General features: G+C 31.3%; 1 protein-coding gene across 1 annotated transcript in view; it reads right to left on the reverse strand.

Moving 5' to 3' along the window:
- LOC143245398 (transcription initiation factor TFIID subunit 1-like) overlaps window positions 1-27,572 on the reverse strand; it is a 114,069-nt gene that overhangs the window by 61,021 nt on the left and 25,476 nt on the right. The window contains 6 exon segments of the mRNA XM_076491692.1: window positions 1,397-1,525; window positions 4,251-4,360; window positions 4,805-4,906; window positions 10,853-10,940; window positions 19,803-19,943; window positions 23,947-24,126. Coding sequence (XP_076347807.1) covers window positions 1,397-1,525; window positions 4,251-4,360; window positions 4,805-4,906; window positions 10,853-10,940; window positions 19,803-19,943; window positions 23,947-24,126 — 750 coding nt within the window.

The following is a 27,572-nucleotide window of genomic DNA, read 5'->3' on the forward strand; positions in this document are numbered from 1 at the left end:
GATAGCTGACCACATGTTTGAAGGGGTTGTGTAACTGAGTGTAGGAATGTAGAGGGCATGCTTAGATGTTGGATTATATTTATTAATATAGGTATAAAGGTGCTCCTCTGTATTGGTTTATTTTGTGCTTAAGTTGTTATATAAGTAAGGCTTCTTTAACTTTGCATTTGTTTATGTTTGTTTCTTTATTTAGTACTTGGGTGTTTTATGTGGTTATGTTGATGTAAATGTCAGAATGAAAACATTGGTGGGCATTGAAATACCACCTTTGCAAGTGGAGATACGCCTCACTACAGAAACTCCTTGAGTGGAGAAACCAGCAAGATCTATAACTCAGGGATGTTCTTCAAATCCCTCTCAACAATAATTCCTCATGATGAATTCAAAGTAGCATGAGGTGTAACCTCAATAGGTATATCCCCAATCGCCTTTGAATGAAAGAGGAGTTCACTGTGTTGAAATGTTTCCACCAATATGTCACCAGATTGAAGTTTCTTTACTGACTTTAGAGAGCCAGTAAGTCCCTCTAATCCCTTCTGAATGAAAAAAGGAGACTTTTGCTCTAAAGATTTGTCTGAAAACACTTTAAGAAAATGCAATATAAGAAAATGAGGTACAACAGGTAGTACAGATGGTGAGGATTGCTGTTCAGAATCTTCAAGACCTGGTCATTTACCAATAGACTGTTTTTTCACTGTCTTATTAAGATTTTTAATTGGAGAATCCATAATAAAGAGAGGGAAATTTTGGTGCACCACTGACCCCACTCACCATGGAGCCCTACGAGTGAGACACACCACAATGTCAAACAAGGTCACTGCAGCAACGCCAGGGTTTCATGAGTACTATACCCAAACACCAGCATCAGATACAATGTCCACAACACCTGTTGAGTACATCCAACACTAGTACTTGGTTGACTCTAGCCAAAGTGGACCAGCTGAATGATCCAAGGAGGGCCACCCCAAGGCTGCCCGTCTACAGGAATTCAAGGCCAAAGTGGTGTGTTAGGGCTAGACCTCTCAACCATCAGAATCTTCTCCTCCGCTTCATGGGTCACCCCATATGGCAAACACATGGGTGGATGCTTAGATCCTAGAGGAGGTAAACTGAAAGAACAGAACCTTACCAAGGAGGTACCATCACCACGTACAGGAATCCACACCAAGGAGAAGTCTTTAGGAGATGTATACATGTTATTTGAACACTGCTTCACTGGAAGCTGTGACCAAGATTTGGTGTTTTATTTTTAACTACCAAATGCATTAAATATTTACAATCAGTAGATGCTCTCAATCAAATACAATTATTAAATGAGCTATAGAAGACATTTATAATGCAGTACTTAAAAACAAGGTTAAAATACACTAAGTATCTACTAATAAACAGAATATACCTTTTTCTCCTTAACTGGCTCTGAGGTTGTTGCATCACTTGGATCAGGATCATCTGGGATTCCAAGAATTATGTTTTCATCATTTGGATCGAGGGTTAATATTTTTGGTTCTGGAACTTTGTCCACAGCCTATAATAATTCAAAACTAGTGATACATAAAACACCGATGAATACACTAACTAATATTTTTGGTTCTGAATCTTTGTCCACTGTCTGTAATAATTCAAAACTGATGAATACACTAATGTTTTGTAATTTAGCATAACCTGGTGGTTAGGGCAATTGAACTGCAATTTGTGAGTTACGAGTTCACCACATCATTCCAGTGATACAATAGGTATTCTAAACAAAATAAATTTTGAGCAGGCACAAAATTATCCAGAACCAATTCTAGTATGACTGTTTTCGGTTAACAGTTCAAGGTTTGAACTACTATCACAAAGAATGCTGAATACTGATGAAATTTCTGAATGTCCAGTTTTATGTCTGTGTTTTCAGACTGCCAAATTTGGTAGACTTAAATCATTTCTTATGGTGACCCTTTCTTTGTAGCTCACAAAATGTTACATTTACAATTTAATTCAGTTACTCTATGATCAATGTTTATCAATAAAGTTACCATTAACACACTCACTATAGTTCTTAGTTTTATAGTATCTAGATTTTGTTTTATTTAAATACAAACCTAATGAAAATTCTTAAGGTTGTATTTCACTCTCTTGTGTTTTCCAAGCTCAGAAAATGTTGAATTTGTGTCTTTGTAGTTTGAATAGTTCTTAACACACACTAACCTTCCATTTATGTAAAGAATCTAGGTTAATTGTTCTGTTTACGTATTATCTTTCAAGTTCCTTGGGACATGTTCAAAGAAATGAGAAATAAATTTATCTGAACATTTGATAGATGCAACACACAACACCGAGTTGCTATTTCTCAACCAGTTATACATAGTGAACTACATGTTTATAACCAATGGAAAGAGCAATTTTTCAAGTACATTTTTCTGTTACTTTAAAATTGACACAAAGAACTAACATTATTTGTCACTTTGAAATATGTTAGATGGACAGTTACACTGAATTAGCATTGTTTCTCACCTTGAAATATGTTAGATAAACAGTTACATTGTGTTGAATTAACATTATTTCTCATGTTGAAATATGTTAGATAAACAGTTACATTGTCTTGAATAAATATTATTTCTTACCTTGAAATATGTTAGATAAACGGTTACATTGTATTGAATTAATATTAATTCTCACCTTGAAATATGTTAGATAGACAGTTACATTGTATTGAATTAATATTATTTCTCATGTTGAAATATGTTAGATAGACAGTTACATTGTATTGAATTAATATTATTTCTCATGTTGAAATATGTTAGATAGACAGTTACATTGTATTGAATTAATATTATTTCTCATGTTTAAATATATTAGATAAACAGTTACATTGTATTGAATTAATATTAATTCTCACCTTGAAATATGTTAGATAGACAGTTACATTGTATTGAATTAATATTATTTCTCATGTTGAAATATGTTAGATAAACAGTTATATTGTATTGAATTAATATTATTTCTTACCTTGAAATATGTTAAATAGACAGTTACATTGTATTTAGGTTTTAGTTTTATAATTTACTTTATTATGTGTTATTTACAGTTTGCAGTTCGTAGTTAAAGCATTTAATCATTTTGTTTATATAATCCAACATCTGCTTGATTCACAAGGGATAGTGTGAACATCACATTCTGTTGAGGGCTAAAGTTTCTTTGCCCACTATATAGTAACACTGGTGGGAGCACCCAGTGAAGTATTTCAATAAATAACAGCACTAAGCGACAAAAAAAGGATAATAAATTATTAAAGTAAATTATATGTGAAAATGTAAAGAAAGGCAAAAATTTTGATTTGAGCTTATTTCATGAAGTATTAAAAAGTATTTACATTTATCCTATGTTTTAAACATCCCATTGTAATGTACTATAGAGTGATTTAACCTTCAGTTAGTAATATTACAGAGAAAATGAGAACATAATCATTTAACCTCAAAAGAACATTTGATATTCACTATGGAGGTCCTAGGGGTTATTAAACCCTTATGTTAGTATAAAGTACTTTTTTTATATTTGCATTGTTTTGTTGGTTATGGAAGAGGCTACTTGCATACATTTCCTTAAATTTAAGGATTAAAAGGATGTTACCTAGCTGAAGTGATACTCCCATGCACTCGTGGATGTCAGCAGTAAAATGTCATATAGACTTGCAGTCACCATATGTATTTACAGACAATCCAATATTGAAAATATTGTCTACCTGTGTATCATTCTAAGAAATAGTTTGAAAATGATATTCAGTTTGACCTGTGGATAGAACATCCGTATTAATAATTTAAGTTGTTGTCATACGGAGAAAGCAGTCATTGAAACTGGACATTTATATGGGAAATTTAAATACTCTGTGAAGAAATATTCTGACCATGCTTTCAATAACTGTCTAAAAGTATCCATTATATGTTTATTGGTAACATTAGTAAAAGATAAAATACATCCTGAAGCAACCACAAGAAACAGAAAAGAAAAATCCTTCTGGAAACAAGAAGCAGAAAACAAGAAATAATAAACTGTATCACATAAAAAATGTCAGAAAAAGACAGAAACTGCTTTTTGCAGACACTGGAAAGCAACAACAATACAAAATACCTTGTAACAATCAGCAGTAACAGGATATAGAAAAGTGTTTTTTGCTAACAATGTAATGAAATCAACAATGATAAACCATCTCTTCCAATGTCTACCAGAAAGTGGATAAAAAAATGCTATTTTGTAACAATGTCAAGAATTACCTGTGCATCCCAGATCACATCATCTTCCCAACTACCATAGACCAACTCTTCATTCTCAACAGGAAATATTGAGTAACCAGTATCTTCCCTCTCTTCAGATCCATCTAATTCTGAATCCAATCACACAAATAAAAACAGTTATAGCTATTTTATCTTCTACATCTTTAGTAACTGAAACATAAAACTTAAAAAAATATAGTAATGAAACAGTTTTTTCAGATATATTCATGTTCCAGAAAAACACAAGGTATCAATATATACAGTCTCTCTACTCTGTTGTCATAAAAATAATTACATGAAAAAAAAAAGGAATTAATGTACCACATTTTCTTTTTCAGGCCCAACTCTGAAGCTAAACTACAAGTATAATTCAACACAATGAAAATTGATAAAAGATACACTATAGATAACTGTTCTCTTACTTCCAAACCCATCAGGCACCAGAAGAGAAATGGATACTTTGGCTTGTTGTCTCTGAGAACCAGAGGGCTATACATAGTTATTTTATGTACAAAATACTCTTCACATACAGAGAAACAATGGCGTACACTTACTGTTGAAGTTCTGTTGACTTCCTTTCATTGAGCTTTTGGAGCTTGACTGCGGTCCTTGTTTCTGGGTTGTACCACTACCAGCAGAACTTGTCACATTCTTGGCTACAAAATGAACATATCAGACTATAAGTACATTTTTACACTAAACTACAGTCAAGATTTTTAGAGATCTGTATGAAATAATTAAACGACAATACTGGATTCTTAGAGAGTTGTATACAAACTAATTACAAAGTTTCAACTAAATTTTCATCAATTTATCAACTTTAGTGAAAAAGCCAAACGAATAAGAGTTAAGCTTATTTCCTTTGATTTGTTACATTTCAGTATCCTAATGACAAGAAATTTAAAATACACGTTGGGAAACATAGATCACAAAAAAGTATGTCAAAGTTAGTTGTTTAAAAAAATAAAATACTTCAATATAACATTAACAATTATCATTTAAATACAGCTAAAACATAGATACACCATAATTACTCCTGTTGTCCAGAAACTAAGTTTTCTGTTATTAATACATACATTAACTAAATACTACAACTTCTATATAATAATATTAAAATACTCTTTTCTATTTTAACTTCTGCCATGTTAAATAAAAAGTTACATAGTGATATGTAAAGTAACAACCATTACTAACCAGTACCCTTTAAATACTTCATAGTGATATGTAAAGTAACAACCATTACTAACCAGTATCCTTCATATAATTCATAGTGATATGTAAAGTAACAACCATTACTAACCAGTATCCTTCATATACTTCATAGTGATATGTAAAGTAACAACCATTACTAACCAGTATCCTTCATATACTTCATAGTGATATGTAAAGTAACAACCATTACTAACCAGTACCCTTCATATACTTCAAAGTGATATGTAAAATAACAACCATTACTAACCAGTATCCTTCATATACTTCATAGTGATATGTAAAGTAACAACCATTACTAACCAGTATCCTTCATATACTTCATAGTGATATGTAAAGTAACAACCATTAATAACCAGTACCCTTTAAATACTTCATAGTGATATGTAAAGTAACAACCATTACTAACCAGTATCCTTCATATACTTCATAGTGATATGTAAAGTAACAACCATTACTAACCAGTATCCTTCATATACTTCATAGTGATATGTAAAGTAACAACCATTACTAACCAGTATCCTTCATATACTTCATAGAGATATGTAAAGTAACAACCATTACTAACCAGTACCCTTTAAATACTTCATAGTGATATGTAAAGTAACAACCATTACTAACCAGTATCCTTCATATACTTCAAAGTGAAATGTAAAGTAACAACCATTACTAACCAGTATCCTTTAAATACTTCATAGAGATATGTAAAGTAACAACCATTACTAACCAGTATCCTTCATATACTTCAAAGTGAAATGTAAAGTAACAACCATTACTAACCAGTATCCTATAAATACTTCATAGTGATATGTAAAGTAATAACCATTACTAACCAGTATCCTTCATATACTTCAAAGTGATATGTAAAGTAACAACCATTACTAACCAGTATCCTTTAAATACTTCACAGTGATATGTAAAGTAACAACCATTACTAACCAGTATCCTTCATATACTTCAAAGTGATATCTAAAGTAACAACCATTACTAACCAGTATCCTTCATATACTTCATAGTGATATGTAAAGTAACAACCATTACTAACCAGTATCCTTCATATACTTCAAAGTGATATCTAAAGTAACAACCATTAATAACCAGTACCCTTTAAATACTTCATAGTGATATGTAAAGTAACAACCATTACTAACCAGTATCCTTCATATACTTCATAGTGATATGTAAAGTAACAACCATTACTAACCAGTATCCTTCATATACTTCATAGTGATATGTAAAGTAACAACCATTACTAACCAGTATCCTTTAAATACTTCATAGTGATATGTAAAGTAACAACCATTACTAACCAGTATCCTTCATATACTTCATAGAGATATGTAAAGTAACAACCATTACTAACCAGTACCCTTTAAATACTTCATAGTGATATGTAAAGTAACAACCATTACTAACCAGTATCCTTCATATACTTCAAAGTGAAATGTAAAGTAACAACCATTACTAACCAGTATCCTTTAAATACTTCATAGAGATATGTAAAGTAACAACCATTACTAACCAGTATCCTTCATATACTTCAAAGTGAAATGTAAAGTAACAACCATTACTAACCAGTATCCTATAAATACTTCATAGTGATATGTAAAGTAATAACCATTACTAACCAGTATCCTTCATATACTTCAAAGTGATATGTAAAGTAACAACCATTACTAACCAGTATCCTTTAAATACTTCACAGTGATATGTAAAGTAACAACCATTACTAACCAGTATCCTTCATATACTTCAAAGTGATATCTAAAGTAACAACCATTACTAACCAGTATCCTTCATATACTTCATAGTGATATGTAAAGTAACAACCATTACTAACCAGTATCCTTCATATACTTCAAAGTGATATCTAAAGTAACAACCATTACTAACCAGTATCCTTCATATAATTCATAGTGATATGTAAAGTAACAACCATTACTAACCAGTATCCTTCATATACTTCATAGTGATATGTAAAGTAACAACCATTACTAACCAGTATCCTTCATATACTTCATAGTGATATGTAAAATAACAACCATTACTAACCAGTATCCTTCATATACTTCATAGTGATATGTAAAGTAACAGCCATTACTAACCAGTATCCTTCATATACTTCATAGTGATATGTAAAGTAACAACCATTACTAACCAGTATCCTTCATATACTTCATAGTGATATGTAAAGTAACAACCATTACTAACCAGTATCCTTCATATACTTCATAGTGATATGTAAAGTAACAACCATTACTAACCAGTATCCTTCATATACTTCATCTTATAGTGATATGTAAAGTAACAACCATTACTAACCAGTATCCTTCATATACTTCATAGTGATATGTAAAGTAACAACCATTACTAACCAGTACCTTTTAAATACTTCATAATGCTATTTAAAGTAGCAGCCATTACCAACCAGTAGCCTTTATAAATTTCATCATGATATATAAAGTAACAACCATTACCAATGAAAATCATTTATGTACTTCACAATGATTTGTAAAGTAACTACCACTACTCACCAGTAGCCTTTAGACACTTGAAAATCATATGAAAAGTAACAATAATTAATAACCAGTAGCCTTTATATATTTCATAATACGTAAAATAACAACCATTACAAACCAGTAGCATCTATATACCTTTTAAAGATATGTAAAATAACAACTATTATTAATTAGTGGAATGTATACACTTCATAAGAATAAGGAAGATAATGATAATTACTAACCAGTAGCCTTTATATACTTTATAGTGATATACATGTAAAGTAAAAACCACCTACTAACCAGTATACTTCTTGAATCGTATGTACAATAACAACCATATACTAACCAGTATACTTCTTGAATCGTATGTACAATAACAACCATCTCCTAACCAGTATGCTTCACAAATAACCATTTACTACCCAGAATACTTCATAAATGATATGTAAAATAACAATCATCTACCAACCAGTATACTTCATAAATGATATGTAAAATAACAACCATCTACTACCCAGAATACTTCATAAATGATATGTAAAATAACAATCATCTACCAACCAGTATACTTCATATACTTCAAAGTGATATCTAAAGTAACAACCATTAATAACCAGTACCCTTTAAATACTTCATAGTGATATGTAAAGTAACAACCATTACTAACCAGTATCCTTCATATACTTCATAGTGATATGTAAAGTAACAACCATTACTAACCAGTATCCTTCATATACTTCATAGTGATATGTAAAGTAACAACCATTACTAACCAGTATCCTTTAAATACTTCATAGTGATATGTAAAGTAACAACCATTACTAACCAGTATCCTTCATATACTTCATAGAGATATGTAAAGTAACAACCATTACTAACCAGTACCCTTTAAATACTTCATAGTGATATGTAAAGTAACAACCATTACTAACCAGTATCCTTCATATACTTCAAAGTGAAATGTAAAGTAACAACCATTACTAACCAGTATCCTTTAAATACTTCATAGAGATATGTAAAGTAACAACCATTACTAACCAGTATCCTTCATATACTTCAAAGTGAAATGTAAAGTAACAACCATTACTAACCAGTATCCTATAAATACTTCATAGTGATATGTAAAGTAATAACCATTACTAACCAGTATCCTTCATATACTTCAAAGTGATATGTAAAGTAACAACCATTACTAACCAGTATCCTTTAAATACTTCACAGTGATATGTAAAGTAACAACCATTACTAACCAGTATCCTTCATATACTTCAAAGTGATATCTAAAGTAACAACCATTACTAACCAGTATCCTTCATATACTTCATAGTGATATGTAAAGTAACAACCATTACTAACCAGTATCCTTCATATACTTCAAAGTGATATCTAAAGTAACAACCATTACTAACCAGTATCCTTCATATAATTCATAGTGATATGTAAAGTAACAACCATTACTAACCAGTATCCTTCATATACTTCATAGTGATATGTAAAGTAACAACCATTACTAACCAGTATCCTTCATATACTTCATAGTGATATGTAAAATAACAACCATTACTAACCAGTATCCTTCATATACTTCATAGTGATATGTAAAGTAACAACCATTACTAACCAGTATCCTTCATATACTTCATAGTGATATGTAAAGTAACAACCATTACTAACCAGTATCCTTCATATACTTCATAGTGATATGTAAAGTAACAACCATTACTAACCAGTATCCTTCATATACTTCATAGTGATATGTAAAGTAACAACCATTACTAACCAGTATCCTTCATATACTTCATAGTGATATGTAAAGTAACAACCATTACTAACCAGTATCCTTCATATACTTCATAGTGATATGTAAAGTAACAACCATTACTAACCAGTACCTTTTAAATACTTCATAATGCTATTTAAAGTAGCAGCCATTACCAACCAGTAGCCTTTATAAATTTCATCATGATATATAAAGTAACAACCATTACCAATGAAAATCATTTATGTACTTCACAATGATTTGTAAAGTAACTACCACTACTCACCAGTAGCCTTTAGACACTTGAAAATCATATGAAAAGTAACAATAATTAATAACCAGTAGCCTTTATATATTTCATAATACGTAAAATAACAACCATTACAAACCAGTAGCATCTATATACCTTTTAAAGATATGTAAAATAACAACTATTATTAATTAGTGGAATGTATACACTTCATAAGAATAAGGAAGATAATGATAATTACTAACCAGTAGCCTTTATATACTTTATAGTGATATACATGTAAAGTAAAAACCACCTACTAACCAGTATACTTCTTGAATCGTATGTACAATAACAACCATATACTAACCAGTATACTTCTTGAATCGTATGTACAATAACAACCATCTCCTAACCAGTATGTACAAATAACCATTTACTACCCAGAATACTTCATAAATGATATGTAAAATAACAATCATCTACCAACCAGTATACTTCATAAATGATATGTAAAATAACAACCATCTACTACCCAGAATACTTCATAAATGATATGTAAAATAACAATCATCTACCAACCAGTATACTTCATAAATGATATGTAGAACAATCACCTACTAACCAGTATACTTCACAAATATGTATAATAACAACCATATACTAATAGAAGCTTTTTTGTAGTTTTTAATGTTAAATTTCATCATATTTAACCTCAGCTCCTTTCAGTACACACTTTGGTTAGAGTTTATACTGTTGGATCATTATAAAGATTGAGTTTCTGATAGTTATATTTTCTTGTAAAATCATTTGTGTGAAGGTTATTTTGTGATGATTATAATGAAGCAATGGGTATGTTATGTTGAATGACTCAACTGAAGGTTTAATGATAATAAAAACTTACACTGTTGGCTAAAAGCTGAAGCTGTCCTGTTGGAGTTTGATGGTACCCATCCTGCAGCATTACTTTTACTATTAATTTTGGCCATAACCTAGGAAAAAAAAAACTGTCATACTCCTGTGGAAACACAACAGTCACAGAGATCTGCAGCAAGAGTAGTAAATATAGTCTTGATTTCCAAAAATGCATTATTTATACTTAGTCTTATATGTATTTTCTCATGGTGCCCAAAATAATTCAGTCATATTTACAATTTTCCTTGTAAATTATCTTTTAAAAAATACTCTATTTTAGCCAAGTTGCAGCAGTAATGCATCAATCATCCTTTATTTCATCAATGTACAATAATCTCTACAGTGGTAATGTTTTACACACCACTTCACATACATACAGTAATCTCTACAGTGGTAATAAAAACTGCATTAGATGAAAAATCGTATTCTTATCCTTTGCATGGAAATCGACTTCACTTCAACTGATTCAGTAAAGGCTTCATAAATTTACAGACAAACCTTTAATAAAAATACTTAATTAAAAAAATCTTATTTTGTTTGTTTGCAAGTAGTTGTAGCATTTATTAAAAGCTGCCACATTAAAAGTTATAATTTACAATTTCATGGTTACAGTGTAGGGCTAAGGAAAATAGAAATAAGTTCTACATGTGGCTCTGTAGGAAAAGATGTATATCCATCCTCACTATCTTGCTTTTGTTGTTTATGAAGGATTAAGATCAGTCATCCATACATTTACTTCCTTTTTAAAATGTTTCTCATTAATTGTTTGCTTTTATGTAATGATGTAATAGACATAGGAAGATTAAATTTATAAGTAATAAATACAATCATGTTCCAAATGTAATATTTATTTTTTATCTATTATTTAAAGGAACACCATTTTTCTGTCTGGCAGAACCATAAACCAGTGATCCATAGTTGAGCTTCGATCAAATAAGAGCACGATATATCTTTATCATAGAATGTCGATCCGCTACCCAAGTGGTGGAAGAGAGAACACGGAGGATGTTCAGTGCTCTTGTACATTTGACTCGTAGCTGCTTCATGTGTGGTATAAAGGTCAACTTATGGTCAAAGATAAGCCCCAAGAACTTTGTCTCAGGGACCACAGGCAGCACAACTTCATCAATACGGAGTTCAGGATAAAGGTGAATACCCTGTCAGTGGCAAAAGTGCATGCAAACAGCTTTAGAGAGAGAGAAGTTAAACCTGTTTGCTGTGGTCCACTTCAGTAAACAATTAAGGGCAGTCTGTAGCTTCTGCTCAATATACCTCATGTTCGACGACTGACATGAGATGTGAAAGTCGTCAACACAGAGCCCATTTGCAAAAGTGAGAGGGAGTTGTTCAGTGATGGCACTAATCTTTATACTGAAAAGTGTGACACACAAAACACAGCCCTGAGGGACTCCAAGTTCCTGTAAAAAAGAATGTGAAAGTGTCAAACCCTCACAAACTTGAAATCTCCTGTCCATTAAAATTTTTTTTTAAAAATGAGCAAATGGCAACATAACCTATATATATGTAGGTCTCGCAAAATGCCATAACTTCTCAATGTCAAAGAATATTGATACAAGATGTTGTTGTTTGAGAAAGGCTTCTCTGATTGACATTTCAAATCAAATCAGGTGCTCCAAGGTAGAGTGCTGTCGTCAGAACCCACACTGGGTGGGCAAGAGGAGGTTGTTTGAATCGAGGAACCAAACAAAACGAGCATTAACTATCCTTTCTAAGATCTTACAGAGACAGCTCATCAAAGCAACTGGATGGTAGTTTGAAGGAATCTTGGGATCCTTTTCAAGCTTAGAGAAAAATAGGACAATAGCCTGGCACTAGGCATCAGGAAAAACATTCTCCTGCCAGATCCAGTTAAAACCAATCAGAAGAATAGTAAGAGAAGCAGGAGATAGATGGTGCAGCACATCATAGTGTATATCATCAGATCAATGTACTGCCAGACCAATGAAGAGCCAGTTTGAGTTTCACCAGTGTAAAGGGACAATTACAGTCATAGAGACAATTAGCACGAAAGGAAAGGTTTGATCGCTCTACCTGAGTCTTGATGACTAAGAAGGTGGAAGAAGAAGCAGAAGTGCTAGATACCCAGCAAAATCTTTCACTTAGAGTATCGGTGATGCTCCAGATATCAGCTACTTCCTGGCCATCAGAGAGCAAGATCGAGAGGGTGACAAAATTATATTGCCCACTGACATTTTGAATCTTGTTCCATTTGACTTTGGAACTGGTGGTAGAAGATATGCCGGTTGTGAACTTAATCTAAGATTCCTTCTGGCTTTGACGTCTTACCCACTGAGCATGTGCACGTGCCTACTGGAAAGCGATGTGGTTCAAGAGTGTGGGATATCTACGGAAAGTATCCCAGGCCCATTTTTGAGCTTTCCATGCCATGTGGCAGGCAGGATTCTACCATGGATGAGGATATAGTGGAAAACGTGTCAAGATTTTAGGAATGCATTGAGCAGCTGCTTGTATAATATACTCAGTTACAGCTGCCACACAGTCATCTATTGATGGCTTACAGAGGATGGCAGGATCAAGTTCTGTGAGAGCAGTGAAAGAGGGCCAGTTTGCCTAATCCAGCTTCCACTGGGGCACGCAAGTCAGGTAGCAGTGACCACGGTCAGTCTCTCAAGATTATAGAAAAATGATCACTGCCTCATGGATTATTGTCCACCCTCCATGAGGAATGGGAGAACAATGAAGCAAATTGAGAGATCAATAGCAGTAAAGGACTGGCTAGATACATGGAAATAAATAGAAGAACCAGTATTGAAAAAAGAAAGGTTGTGATCAGAAAGCATACACTCTACAGAATGACCCCTCCTATCAATATCAGCACTTCCCCAGAGGGGATGATGTCCGTTAATGTCCCCCAGGATAAAAAAGGGAGACGGCAACTGTTCAACAAAAGTATCAAGGTCTGATTGATCATATGTACCTCCAGGTGACAGATAGAGAGAACAAACAGTGATGGTATGACCTAAGGAAACACTGATGGCTATGGCCTCCAAGGTTGTGTTGATTGACAAAGACAGGGTGGGAACATGCTGATCAACCAACAGTGCCACCCCTCCATGCACAATTCCATCACACAGCCTATCGTTTCTGTACAAAAAAAAATGGCGAAAGGTGATTGTATTGGCAGGTTTCAGAAATGTTTCCTGTAAGGACAGACATACAGAATGGTAGGAAGCAATCAGTGTTTTGATGTTATCCAGATTAGAACATAAACATCAACAGTACCATTGTATCAGGTTGGCAATTTTTATTTACATGTAGGTGAATTGGGTGGAGAACCATTCTCTTTACGACCACGTCTTTTTTCCTTACTGTCCTTATTCAAGGGAGATCTACAAACCTCCATGGATCCTGCCCATGGTTGACTGGGCAGGTCTTTCTTGTTGGAAGGGGATTCCAGTGACTGATGATGTGAATGAATAATTGTTTTGCATCTTGAAGTGGGAGAAGAAGATGTATCTGTGGAAATGCCTGTACCAGGAACTAAATGATGTGGATCTTGGGGTTTGTTGGAATGTATGTAAGGGACAGAGATAGGTGTTGAAGTTGATTCATCAACTTTTTTAACCATGTAGGTCAAAAGACTTTTCATTTGTTTGAAGAATAATTGTTTTGGAGGAATAGAGAGATCTGTCTGCACTCACACTGTAGTTGTGCAGAAGTATACATCAGAGATGAGGTGGTGGACAGCAATTTTTGAGCCTCAGGATAAGTAATGTTATGTATCATTTTCAAATGCTGCACCTCATTTAAGGCAAGAATGAAAGTAGGATGGGTGAGAGCAATTGCAATTGATGCAATGAGAGTCCATTTCACGCTCATAGGCATCACGATCCTTGCCACAGCAACAAGCACACGTTAAGGAACTTGACATGATGTCTTTGAGTGACCGAACCACTGACACTGGAAATATCAGAGAGGGACATTGTGAGATAATGAGGACATTGGTCAGTGCCATAATTCCATCTTTGCAAGTGGATATATGCCTCACTGCAGAAACTCCTTGGGTGGAGAAACCAGCGAGAATCTCTATAGCGGGGATGTTCTTCAAATCCCTCTCAACAATAACTCCTTGTGATGAATTCAAAGTAGCATGAGGTTTAACCTCAATAGGTATTTCCCCAATTGCATTTGAATGCAAGAGGAGTTCATTGTGTTGAGATGTGGATGTTTCCACCAATATGTCACCAGATCAAAGCTTCTTTACTGACTTTGGAAAGCCAGCATGTCCCTCTAGTCCCTTCTCAATAAAAAAGGGAGACATTTGTCCTTAAGGTTTGTCTGAAAGAGATTGTAGGATAAGAAAATGAGGTACAACAGGTGGTACAGATGGTGAGGATTGCTGCTCAGAATCTTCAAGACGTGGTCGTTAACCTATAGACTGATTTTTCACTATTTTATTAAGATTTTTAATTAGAGTATCTATAATAAAGAAAGGGGAATTTCAGTGGCCACTGACCCCACCCACCTTGGAGCCCTATGAGGGGATGCACTACAATGTCAAACAAGGACACTGCAGCAACACCAGTTCAGAACATCCAACACTGGTACTTGGTTGACCCTAACCCAAGTGGACCAGCTGAATGACCCAAGGGGGACCACCCCAAGGCCATCCTATCTAGAGGAATTCAAGGTCAAAGTGGTGTGTTAGGGGTAAACCCCTCAACCATCAGGATCCTCTCCTCCCCTTCACGGGTTACCATGCACAGTAAACACATGGGTGTCTCCTCCCCTTCACGGGTTACCATGCACAGCAAACACATGGGTGGAAGTTTAGATCCCAGAGGTAAACTGAAAGAACAGAGTCTTTCCTGGGAGGTGCCCTCACCACGCACAGGAATCCACACCGAGGGTTAAGCACATACATAAAAGATAAATAAATAAATAAAGGTTGTACCATCATTCAAGGCATAAATTAAGAATGATGGAATTTGTGTTGACAAAATTCTTATATTTGAATAGTATCATTATCTACCAAAAACAAAGTCAAAACAGAAAGACTGCTTATAGGCACAAAGCCACCCAACAGATATCAGAACTTAATTTTTAGCACGACAAGCCTTCAGACTTACAATGGGGAACCAGAAGGTAAAATACAGAATGTAATTATTCTGTTTGTTTGCTGTTAAGCAAAGCCACACAGAGCTACTATAAGTGCTTTGTGTAGCTGACTTTTAGTATTTTGAGCCCTCTGACATACAACTGACAAACACGGAACTTAAAATATAATTATTTTTCAAATTCCATGTAATTGGTATGAGAAGCTGCTAAAGCAAATGGTAAAAAAAGTGTTAATTGATGTTTTATTTAACTCTCTTTACACAGAGTTGGTAGAATTGACAAACCACATGACCACTTTGCACTTGTTATAGTTTCAATGCTACTAACTGTTAATATCGTACGTATATCTTTAGAAAATAAGGCATATAAACATTTGAAGTCTTTCATACTCAGAAAGATAATATTTCTGAGTGAAGTATTTTTAAAATTGCAAAGACTTGTGCATGAATACAAAGTCTTTTTTGTCAGTCTCAGTGAAAAGCAATTTTCATTTTAATATTGAAAGACTTCTCTTCATTTCAAAAATATCAGATTTCATTTGAGTAATCCCTAAAACTTACTAAATACATTTTAAGTATTTTCTTTTTCAGTAAAACCCTATATCTTTTATTTTCTCTACCCTAACTCTACACAAAAAATTAAATATTACCCTTTTTTCTTTATAAAGTGAGTTCAAAGTGTAAAATTACACTACATTTGTTTATTCTATGTAGTTTTAAATTCATAACAATATACATCTATTTATACTTAACTTTTACTGTTTTATTGTCATTTGTGTATAATTACTATTATTATATATTATTATTATACACTACTGAATTACATTACTCACAAGATACTCCAAGCTGCTCCACTAACCTAATGTGTTTCCTATTTTTTCATTTAAGTTACTTTTATAATAATAAAGAAAGAATAAACATGAAAAACAAGACATAAAGTACCTATCTGGACCTTTTTTTCTGTTTCCTTTCAATGACACTACCCTATTTTTGTTATATTAATGATAGTAATGCACTAAAATTTTATTTAACTCTATTGTCTCAGGTATCTTTTACTTATTATGACACAATGTTTTAGTGCTTTACATTCAAAATTTAAATAAACTACTTTTTATTCATGTTATACCAATTAGAATAGCATAAAATCTTAGTTAAAAATCCATATTTTAATAGTATCTAAGTTTTAAGTTCTTAATTCTACAAGGTAATATTTTTAAAGATCTTGAATTTTTCCCTAGTGTGACACATGACACGTTTTCTCTTAGCATGTCATCATCCCTATTTTATCCACCACTCCTGAAAGAAGTATGGAAATAAATGTAAATTAACTCTCTATAAATTCATTAATGCTCAGACAAACCACATTTATTATAGTCTTCTATTTTGGTTGGTCACAGAGCTATCAAATAGAAAATCAGACCCCATCTGTCACACCTACCTGTTACATTCTCATTTCCATATCATTAATAGTTCTCTTTCACATTTAATTATACGTTACTTATAACTAACAGAAAATCAATGATTTCATTGATCAAATGATATGTTGTATTACATTATGTTCTGAATGGTTAGTTTCATTCAGAGAACCAACATCATTTAATGGGAAAGTTAATAACTGGATAGATTCCTAACACCTCTTGTCACATAGCTAGCAAATCAGAAAAATTTTAAGACTTGTGGTAATTTGTCCACTTTTTGCGTTACTTAATCAAATTAAAATTATTATGTACAATATTATGAGTAGTATAAAAAATTAGTTTTAACAGTCTTTGACAAATGAGAGCAAGAGAAAAGAAGATTTATTAAATATTCTGTTATTAGTTATTAAATATTCTGTTATTAGTTAATAGTTTGGTGCATTACTTAATCAAATTAAAATTATTATGTACAATATTATGAGTAGTATAAAAAATTAGTTTTAACAGTCTTTGACAAATGAGAGCAAGAGAAAAGAAGATTTATTAAATATTCTGTTATTAGTTATTAAATATTCTGTTATTAGTTAATAGTTTTGCATTACTTAATCAAATTAAAATTATTATGTACAATATTATGAGTAGTATAAAAATTAGTTTTAACAGTCTTTGACAAATGAGAGCAAGAGAAAAGAAGATTTATTAAATATTCTGTTATTAGTTATTAAATATTCTGTTATTAGTTAATAGTTTGGTGCATTACTTAATCAAATTAAAATTATTATGTACAATATTATGAGTAGTATAAAAAATTAGTTTTAACAGTCTTTGACAAATGAGAGCAAGAGAAAAGAAGATTTATTAAATATTCTGTTTCTTGTTTCATGTTTATTCTTTATGTATAATTATACAAGTAACTAAACTGTAAAATGGGGATCTCTTTAGGTTAGTAATATTAAGTAAAATAACAAAATATAGTTCATGAGGCACACACACGAGCAGCTTGTAGTATCTCATAGGTAATGTAATTCAATAGCGTAATGTAAGCTGCACATGCCCCAAGCCACTTACAACTTAAAATGGCACTTACAGTAGATAGGCACAGTTTGAAAAACACAAAACAATAAGAATTAATAATAAATAGACGTATAATATTACAAACTTAGAGATACTTAGGATAATCTAATGTAGTTTTATGTTGCAATCTGAAGTCATTCTAGAAAGAAAAATGGGAACTTTAGATTTATTTCAAGATTTGTTTGGTGGTTATGAAGTCAAATTGACTGATCCTGTTATGAGAAAAGTAAAAAATAAAATAGAAAGTTTTACTAAAAAATTGAAATGCACACTGATTTATATACTGTATTGTAAAATAGAAGTATTAAATCTTAAAAGACTTTAAATGAGGACAGAGAGGTCAGCTAGTTGGTCATATAAACTTAGCACATATTGAGATAGTTAATTAAATAATGCAAAAACGATGATAGGATACCAACATGCAAAAAGCAGACACTGTCATAATTTCTCTGGCTTTCTTACTATGAGAGAAGAGCTGTTACAAATTCATCAAAGCTATTCGTTATGTTTCCAGTGGAAACAAAGCTTGCACTGAAGACAAATTAACATTTTTCTGTACAAAAAAACAATGTAACAAAATACCTTATTTGATAACTGAAAACCTTGGCTTGCTATTGGATATAGGTAATAAATAATTAAACACGAGAAAGAACAAATCCTGAAAGAGAGGATCTGACAGGTGGGTGTGGCAAGAGAAGTCTGGTTTTATCTTTGATGGCTCTATAACCAAACAAGATTGAAGAATATGAAGATTATGCTTGGCCTAAGTGATGACAATATTACGTGAATAATTTATGTTAAATTTCATCCTTACTGGAGGAAAAAATAAAGATGAGAGGATGGCTGGAGTGAAACATCAAATCTTTCACATTTGGGGAAATTCATGATTGTTTTTAATATTTCCTAATAAAATTAGGAACTTAAACTTATATACTATTAAGAAAACGATTATTAACTATGATTTTATGCTACACTAATAAGTACAACATAAGCAAAAACAGTTTGATTATATTTTTAAAGCAAATCACTAAAAACATGCTCAGTAATGGATCCTTGTGGTGAGACGATTAATTTGTGTTAAACTAAGTATTTCCAGTTAACACGTTTTTGGTAATTTGTAATATTAATGGCCCATCTACAATGTATCTTTACAAGAAACTTGAATAATTTAAAACACAAACTGAGTGTGGCAAGCCAACAAGATTATAAAACTACTGGCATGTTAATTACAGATCAAAAACTTTAAACTTCACAGATATTCAACAAGACAAGTTTTTAAACACTTCACTTTCCAAGAGAGTGGTTTACCCTCTCTCCAACAACATTAAGTAAGTTCATTTAATAATACCTTCTGTTTCATATCTTCTCCATTAACATTCCAAATAACATCCTCCTCCCACTGTAGCTGGGTGACCATCAGGTAGGCATCGGATGGATAGACTTCTCCATCCTTGTTTGATGTCTCTTCTTGGTCATCTTCCTCTTCACTCTAAGGAAAAATAAAAATAATTATTTCAATCTTCTCTGATGCAAAATAATTCTTAACTTTATCACTACTAACAAGTAACTCAATCTCATAATACTGTTTTGGTTCCAAATTCAAAACATATTAATACCACCAGCATTACTTTCATCAATGCCTCAACAAACAAGTTATAATATTTCACATATTCACATGGCTTATTCTATTGTCCTCCATCAAAATCATTTCTGTTATATATCTTAGTCCTCTGTAAAAAGAATTCCAAAACATCTCCTATAGTCTTCCAGGACAAACATTTGTATGACTTATCTTTCAGTCCTCCATTATAAACTTTCCCATCACCTATCCTTTAGTCCTGCATTACACATTCCCTTACTTATTGTACATTTACTGATGAACATGATGGCTAATTTATAATTATTCCATAGCAGACCTATAACCTCTGTAACAGACATTTCAAGGCTGTATACAAAGTTGACCAAAGTACCTGAACCACACTGTTTACTTAGGTGAAAACCATGATCATTAATTAGTACTGTACAAACATTATAGATATTTTCCAGAAATAAAAGTTCTGCATTAATACACTCTTAGAGCAACATATCATAATCCTTCAAAAGTTATGCAAGTCTAAAAGAGTTCTATAGTAAAAATAACAGCTACACCATAAATATCTTTTTTGCTGTATGTAATTCATTTTATAAACCTCGTGGAATTCTGCAGAAATAAAGGGTAACTTGTAGCTACATTTTCTTAAGAAACTAATCTAATTAAACTTTAAAATATCATTTGCATGTTAATCAAAAAAATTCAGTAGTTTAAAATAACAAACCACTTCACAGAACAATTCATTGTTTACTAGGTTAATCCACCATTACTTTCTCTTTAAAGCAACAGATATAATACATTCTGTATTTATTAACACTCCTGCTATTGGTTCTTCCATATTAGCCAAGTTTGTGACCCCAAAGTGACCTTTATAGTTTACATATTGTAATTTCTAATGTGTTTTGTGTATTTTCATGAAATTTTGCAGGAGTGCTTGGAAACCACCAATAAATATAATACAGTAGGTAATAGGTCTTTGGTCTGAAAAATTTGTCATAGTTGTTTTACAGGTAAAGTGTTTTTATTAACTCCTGTAGTTGACTTATAGCAAATGTTCACCATGAAATGGGTCAGCTAAGGAAAAGAAAGACGTGGAAAATGTGTGATTTCCTGCTGCATGTTATTTTTTGTTTAGAAACTGGTTTGTTAGCTTTTCCAGAAAATATATGAAATTCCCATTCTTGATAAAGGCATCTTGTATAAAAGTAAAACAATCTGAGACAGCAAATTCCATTTTTATATGATTATGGCTATGTTAATTGTAAAAGATTGTGAAATAGCAAATTCCATTTTGCTATGATTATGGTTATGTTAATTGTTCATTTATTAAAGCCTTCTAGAAATCATTTACCTTATCTATGAATTTTTAGTTGCATTAAAATGTTCACTCATCTTCTAACAGATCACTTGTATTTTAAGTAAATGCGTGTGTGTGATAAAACTGACAGCAGCTCCCCTAGTGGTGACATACATAGATACTATTAATGAAGCAGAAAATTACATAAATTTAGGATCGCATAAGGTGAATAAATACTCTGTGGATAAATACTGTACCATACCAGAAGTTTAACTAATAGAGAGAGAGTCAGTAAGTTGCTACTGTTTATCCAGTAATATTGTTATTAATAATACAGTAAGTTGCTACTGTTTATCCAGTAATATTGTTATTAATAATACAGTAAGTTGCTACTGTTTATCCAGTAATATTGATATTAATAATACAGTAAGTTGCTACTGTTTATCCAGTAATATTGTTATTAATAATACAGTAAGTTGCTACTGTTTATCCAGTAATATTGTTATTAATAATACAGTAAGTCGCTACTGTTTATCCAGTGATATTGTTATTAATAATACAGTAAGTTGCTACTGTTTATCCAGTGATATTGTTATTAATAATACAGTAAGTTGCTACTGTTTATCCAGTAATATTGTTAATAATACAGTAAGTTGCTACTGTTTATCCAGTAATATTGTTATTAATAATACAGTAAGTTGCCACTGTTTATCCAGTAATATTGTTATTAATAATACAGTAAGTTGCTACTGTTTATCCACTAATATTGTTATTAATAATACAGTAAGTTGCTACTGTTTATCCAGTAATATTGTTATTAATAATACAGTAAGTTGCTACTGTTTATCCAGTAATATTGTTAATAATACAGTAAGTTGCTACTGTTTATCCAGTAATATTGTTATTAATAATACAGTAAGTTGCCACTGTTTATCCAGTAATATTGTTATTAATAATACAGTAAGTTGCTACTGTTTATCCAGTAATATTGTTATTAATAATACAGTAAGTTGCTACTGTTTATCCAGTAATATTGTTAATAATACAGTAAGTTGCTACTGTTTATCCAGTAATATTGTTATTAATAATACAGTAAGTTGCCACTGTTTATCCAGTAATATTGTTAATAATACAGTAAGTTGCTACTGTTTATCCAGTAATATTGTTATTAATAATACAGTAAGTTGCCACTGTTTATCCAGTAATATTGTTATTAATAATACAGTAAGTTGCTACTGTTTATCCACTAATATTGTTATTAATAATACAGTAAGTTGCTACTGTTTATCCAGTAATATTGTTATTAATAATACAGTAAGTTGCTACTGTTTATACAGTAATATTGTTATTAATAATACAGTAAGTTGCTTCTGTTTATCCAGTAATATTGTTATTAATAATACAGTAAGTTACTACTGTTTATCCAGTAATATTGATATTAATAATACAGTAAGTTGCTACTGTTTATCCAGTAATATTGTTATTAATAATACAGTAAGTCGCTACTGTTTATCCAGTAATATTGTTATTAATAATACAGTAAGTTGCTACTGTTTATCCAGTAATATTGTTATTAATAATACAGTAAGTTACTACTGTTTATCCAGTAATATTGTTATTAATAATACAGTAAGTTATTACTGTTTATCCAGTAATATTGTTATTAATAATACAGTAAGTTGCTACTGTTTATCCAGTAATATTGTTATTAATAATACAGTAAGTTGCTACTGTTTATCCAGTAATATTGTTATTAATAATATAGTAAGTTGCTACTGTTTATCCAGTAATATTGTTATTAATAATACAGTAAGTTGCTACTGTTTATCCAGTAATATTGTTATTAATAATACAGTAAGTTGCTACTGTTTATCCAGTAATATTGTTATTAATAATACAATAAGTTACTACTGTTTATCCACTAATATTGTTATTAATAATACAGTAAGTTGCCACTGTTTATCCACTAATATTGTTATTAATAATACAGTAAGTTGCTAATGTTTATCCACTAATATTGTTATTAATAATAAGACATTTTTAGAATATTGTGTTTGCTGAATTTTCTTGGGATTAAGCTTTTTCTGATTCTTCTTCCTCATTCCACTATTTGAAATAACAATATTTATTATATATTGTTTATTAACATTACTGTCAACTCCTGGTTATGCACATGTTTATTAACTGTGTTTTGGCAAGTGTTGAATTTACTTCTAAGTTTTATTATTGTTGAATAAACTGTTTGTTGTTTTCACTGAACCTAGATTCTAGCAGCATATTGATATTAGACTGGTGCAACATACGAAGAGATAGCTTGAGGAAATACTGTAGGTTCTAAAAACACAGGTTGTTTCAAAGCTGCTAAACTGGGTGTATAAACTAATAAATAATATTGTACAGTAGACAGATATTATGAATTTATTATCCATATGACTAACCTCATTATAGATTAAACTGGTTTACTTCACAGATTGTAAATAAACATTCTTAAAAATATATATACAATCTTATAGAGTAACCAACCTTTACAAAATGACAAGCATCTACATAGAATTACACTAAGAGATAATTTCTATTATTTCATAAACAATATCCTAACATTACCTCTTTCAATCTAAATCCATAGTCAAATTCTTCTCCTGTTTCAGGAACATTCAACATATCATACCACAGCTGTGCAGGTCCATACCTCCAGTCAGCAACACCAGGTGTCATATCTGTTGGCTTATGAGATTCACCTTTACTGGACAAGCCTTTCTGTTCCTCTGGCTGTATCAATCTAAGCTATGTGATATTCAAAGGAATCAAATTACTCTTCCATGCATTACCAAACCAATTTTAAACACCTAACCAAGAAGAAAATTCAGAGCAGTCTTACATGTCAAGGAATGATAGAATTGTTTATGCATGGTTTACAGCAGTTTCTCACATATTATCAAGTCAAAGCTTAAAATAAACTTCACAATCATGAGTTTACAGGAGCACAGTTCCTTGCAAACAGAACCAAATACAGTTTACAGGAGTATAGTTCCTAGCTAACAGAACCAAATACCAAATGCTTAGACATTCATAATACAATATTATTGAACTTTATTACAAGCATGCTGAACCAGAACATGGAAAACCTATGTTATGTTGAAACTGATACATAAGAGAAGGTATACATAGTAGATGAAAGTCAAAAGCTAAACAATTTACAACTAACTACATTTTCTAGATCATGAGGATATTAAATGACACAGTTATAACGAGAGGATTATACTCAGAATAGAATGATTTCTTATTTCTTATAAATAATATTGTAGTACTTCACAACTACATTTCAGACTCCTACTTATCTCGTGTTTATTTTATTACATCACAACTGTAAACTTCATTCATATTCTTATCACTGAAGGTCTAAATTTGTAGAATAAATGTATTTGGTTTTACTAATTTACTGAATACACAAAATTACTGCCCATACAATGAGAGAAATTGTTGTGTTTGTAACTTTAAGTAGTACACCTCTTGCTAACTTATACTAATTTTGTAAGCCACACAAATTTATATAGTTACAATTAATCTTCACACCATTAAGTAGTATCAAAGAGAAAATATCTCTACATCAGTGATCCATGTTGCTTAGCAAAGTTTATTGAATAATCATCCATATACACCTAAATGAGTTGTAATGTCATTGTCAGAGTTCAGGAAGTTTACTTAGATTAGATATAATTTTACTTTGTTTTATAGTGCTATTGTAGGAAAATTTATTATTCTATAACTCAATGTTTCTTTACATGCATTCCAAAGCACACAAAACAACAAATGCAAATCTAACTTCCTCAATTTGAAATGTAAACTATTATACATTTCCTCACATATTTTTCTTAGTGGATTCTAACTAGCCCTTTATTAATTATAAATGAAGCATTTTTTGGATCTCAAAATCTTCATAGCAAAACACTGTTTCACTTAAATTCGTTAAAGGTTTTATACAGGTTTTAACAAGATGGAATGTGTTACCAGTATTCTTTAACACTTATGATGATGAAAGGTTTTATACAGGTTTTAATGAGATGGAATGTGTTACCAATATTCTTTAACACTTATGATGATGAAAGATTTTATACAGGTTGTAATATAATGGAATGTGTTATCAATATTCTTTAACATTTATGATGATGAAAGGTTTTATACAGGTTTTAACAAGATGGAATGTGTTACCAATATTCTTTAACACTTATGATGATGAAAGGTTTTATACAGGTTTTAATGAGATGGAATGTGAAACCAATATTCTTTAACACTTATGATGATGAAAGGTTTTATACAAATTTTAATAAGATGGAATGTGTTATCAACATTCTTTAACAGCTTCGTTAATTTGTGATGATGAAAGGTTTTACACAGGTTTTAATAAGATGGAATATGTTACCAATTCTTTAACAGTTATGATGATGAAAGGTTTTATACAGGTTTTAATGAGATGGAATGTGTTATCAATATTCTTTAACACTTATGATGATGAAAGGTTTTATACAGGTTTTAATTAAATGGAATGTGTCACCAATATTCTTTAACAGTTATGATGATGAAAGGTTTTATACAGGTTTTAATGAGATGGAATGTGTTACCAATATTCTTTAACAGTTATCATGATGAAAGGTTTTATACAGGTTTTAATGAGATGGAATGTGTTACCAATATTCTTTAACAGTTATCATGATGAAAGGTTTTATACAGGTTTTAATAATCAGTGATGTCGAGAAAACCCACTTGTAGAGAAATATATATGCAAAAACAGCTCGTTTGGGTTGTGAAAATATTTTACATAAAAGAGCGAACAACTTTTGACCTTCTTCGGTCATCGTCAGGTTCACAAAGAAAGAGGTAACTGACCGGAAGCTGACCACATGTTTTAAAGGGGTTGTGTAACTGAGTGTCGGAATGTAGAGGGCGGTGTTAATGTTTGAATATATAATTTTATTTATTTATTTATTATTATTATATTAATATAGGTATAAAGGCGTTCCTTTATATTGGTTTATTTTGGGTCTAAGTTGTTGTATAAGTAAGGCTTCTTTAATTTTGCCTTTGTTTCTGTTTAGTATTTGAGTGTTTTCTATGGTTATGTTGTGTTTATTGACTTGCAGTGTTGAAAACATGTGAAGGTGACTTTTATGTTCTTTGAATCTGGACTTGTTTCTCAATATAGAATGGCAGTTATCACATTGTATTTTATAAATAATGTTGGTGTGGTGTTTGTCAGTGTAGTTTTACATAGTATAGACAGTTTTGTGCCTGGTTTTGAATAAATTTGGTATTAACTGGAATGTCATATTTTGTTGCTAGTTTTTCCAAATGTTGGTTATTTGTTTGCTGATGTCAGGAATATATGGTATACAGCAGTATATGGTTTTTGATTTTGATTGTGAGATATATTTACTTTTGTTGGTTGATTTTGCTTTCTGTCTAGGTGTGTATATAATGTTTTCTACAGTTTGTGGAGGAAACTTATTGATGATGAAGAATTGTTTTATTTTGTCTAATTCATCGTTAATTTTATCTGGTGAGTATAGTTTTATGGCTGTGTTTATTTGGTTTCTTAGTATGTTGAGTTTTTGTTTTGTTTACCAATATTCTTTATCAGTTATGATGATGAAAGGTTTTATACAGGTTTTAATAAGATGGAATGTGTTATCAATATTCTTTAACAGTTATGATGATGAAAGGTTTTATACAGGTTTTAATGAGATGGAATGTGTTATCAATATTCTTTAACAATTATGATGATGAAAGGTTTTATACAGGTTTTAACAAGATGGAATGTGTTACCAATATTCTTTAACACTTATGATGATGATATGTTTTATACAGGTTGTAATGAGATGGAATGTGTTACCTATATTCTTTAACACTTATGATAATGAAAGGTTTTATACAGGTTTTAATAGGATGGAATGTGTTACCAATATTCTTTAACAGTTATGATGAAAAAACTGTTGGCATATAAATATTTTAACTTGTTAATATATATTTCAAATATACAAAGAAAAATGAAACAACATGAAGTCTACATATAAATAGAATTTAAAATATACCACTGATGGGTAATGTGGGATAGAAAATCCATCAACAAAGTATTGGCCAGTGTTTTCATGCATTATGTGGAAACCCATATTACTCTTATGTTATTTTAGTAGACTTATTTATAGTCTTACACACTTGGGACTAGTTTTTCAGGT

Source organism: Tachypleus tridentatus, chromosome 2 (genome assembly GCF_004210375.1).
Source record: "Tachypleus tridentatus isolate NWPU-2018 chromosome 2, ASM421037v1, whole genome shotgun sequence".
NCBI classification, from domain to species: Eukaryota; Metazoa; Arthropoda; class Merostomata; order Xiphosura; family Limulidae; genus Tachypleus; species Tachypleus tridentatus.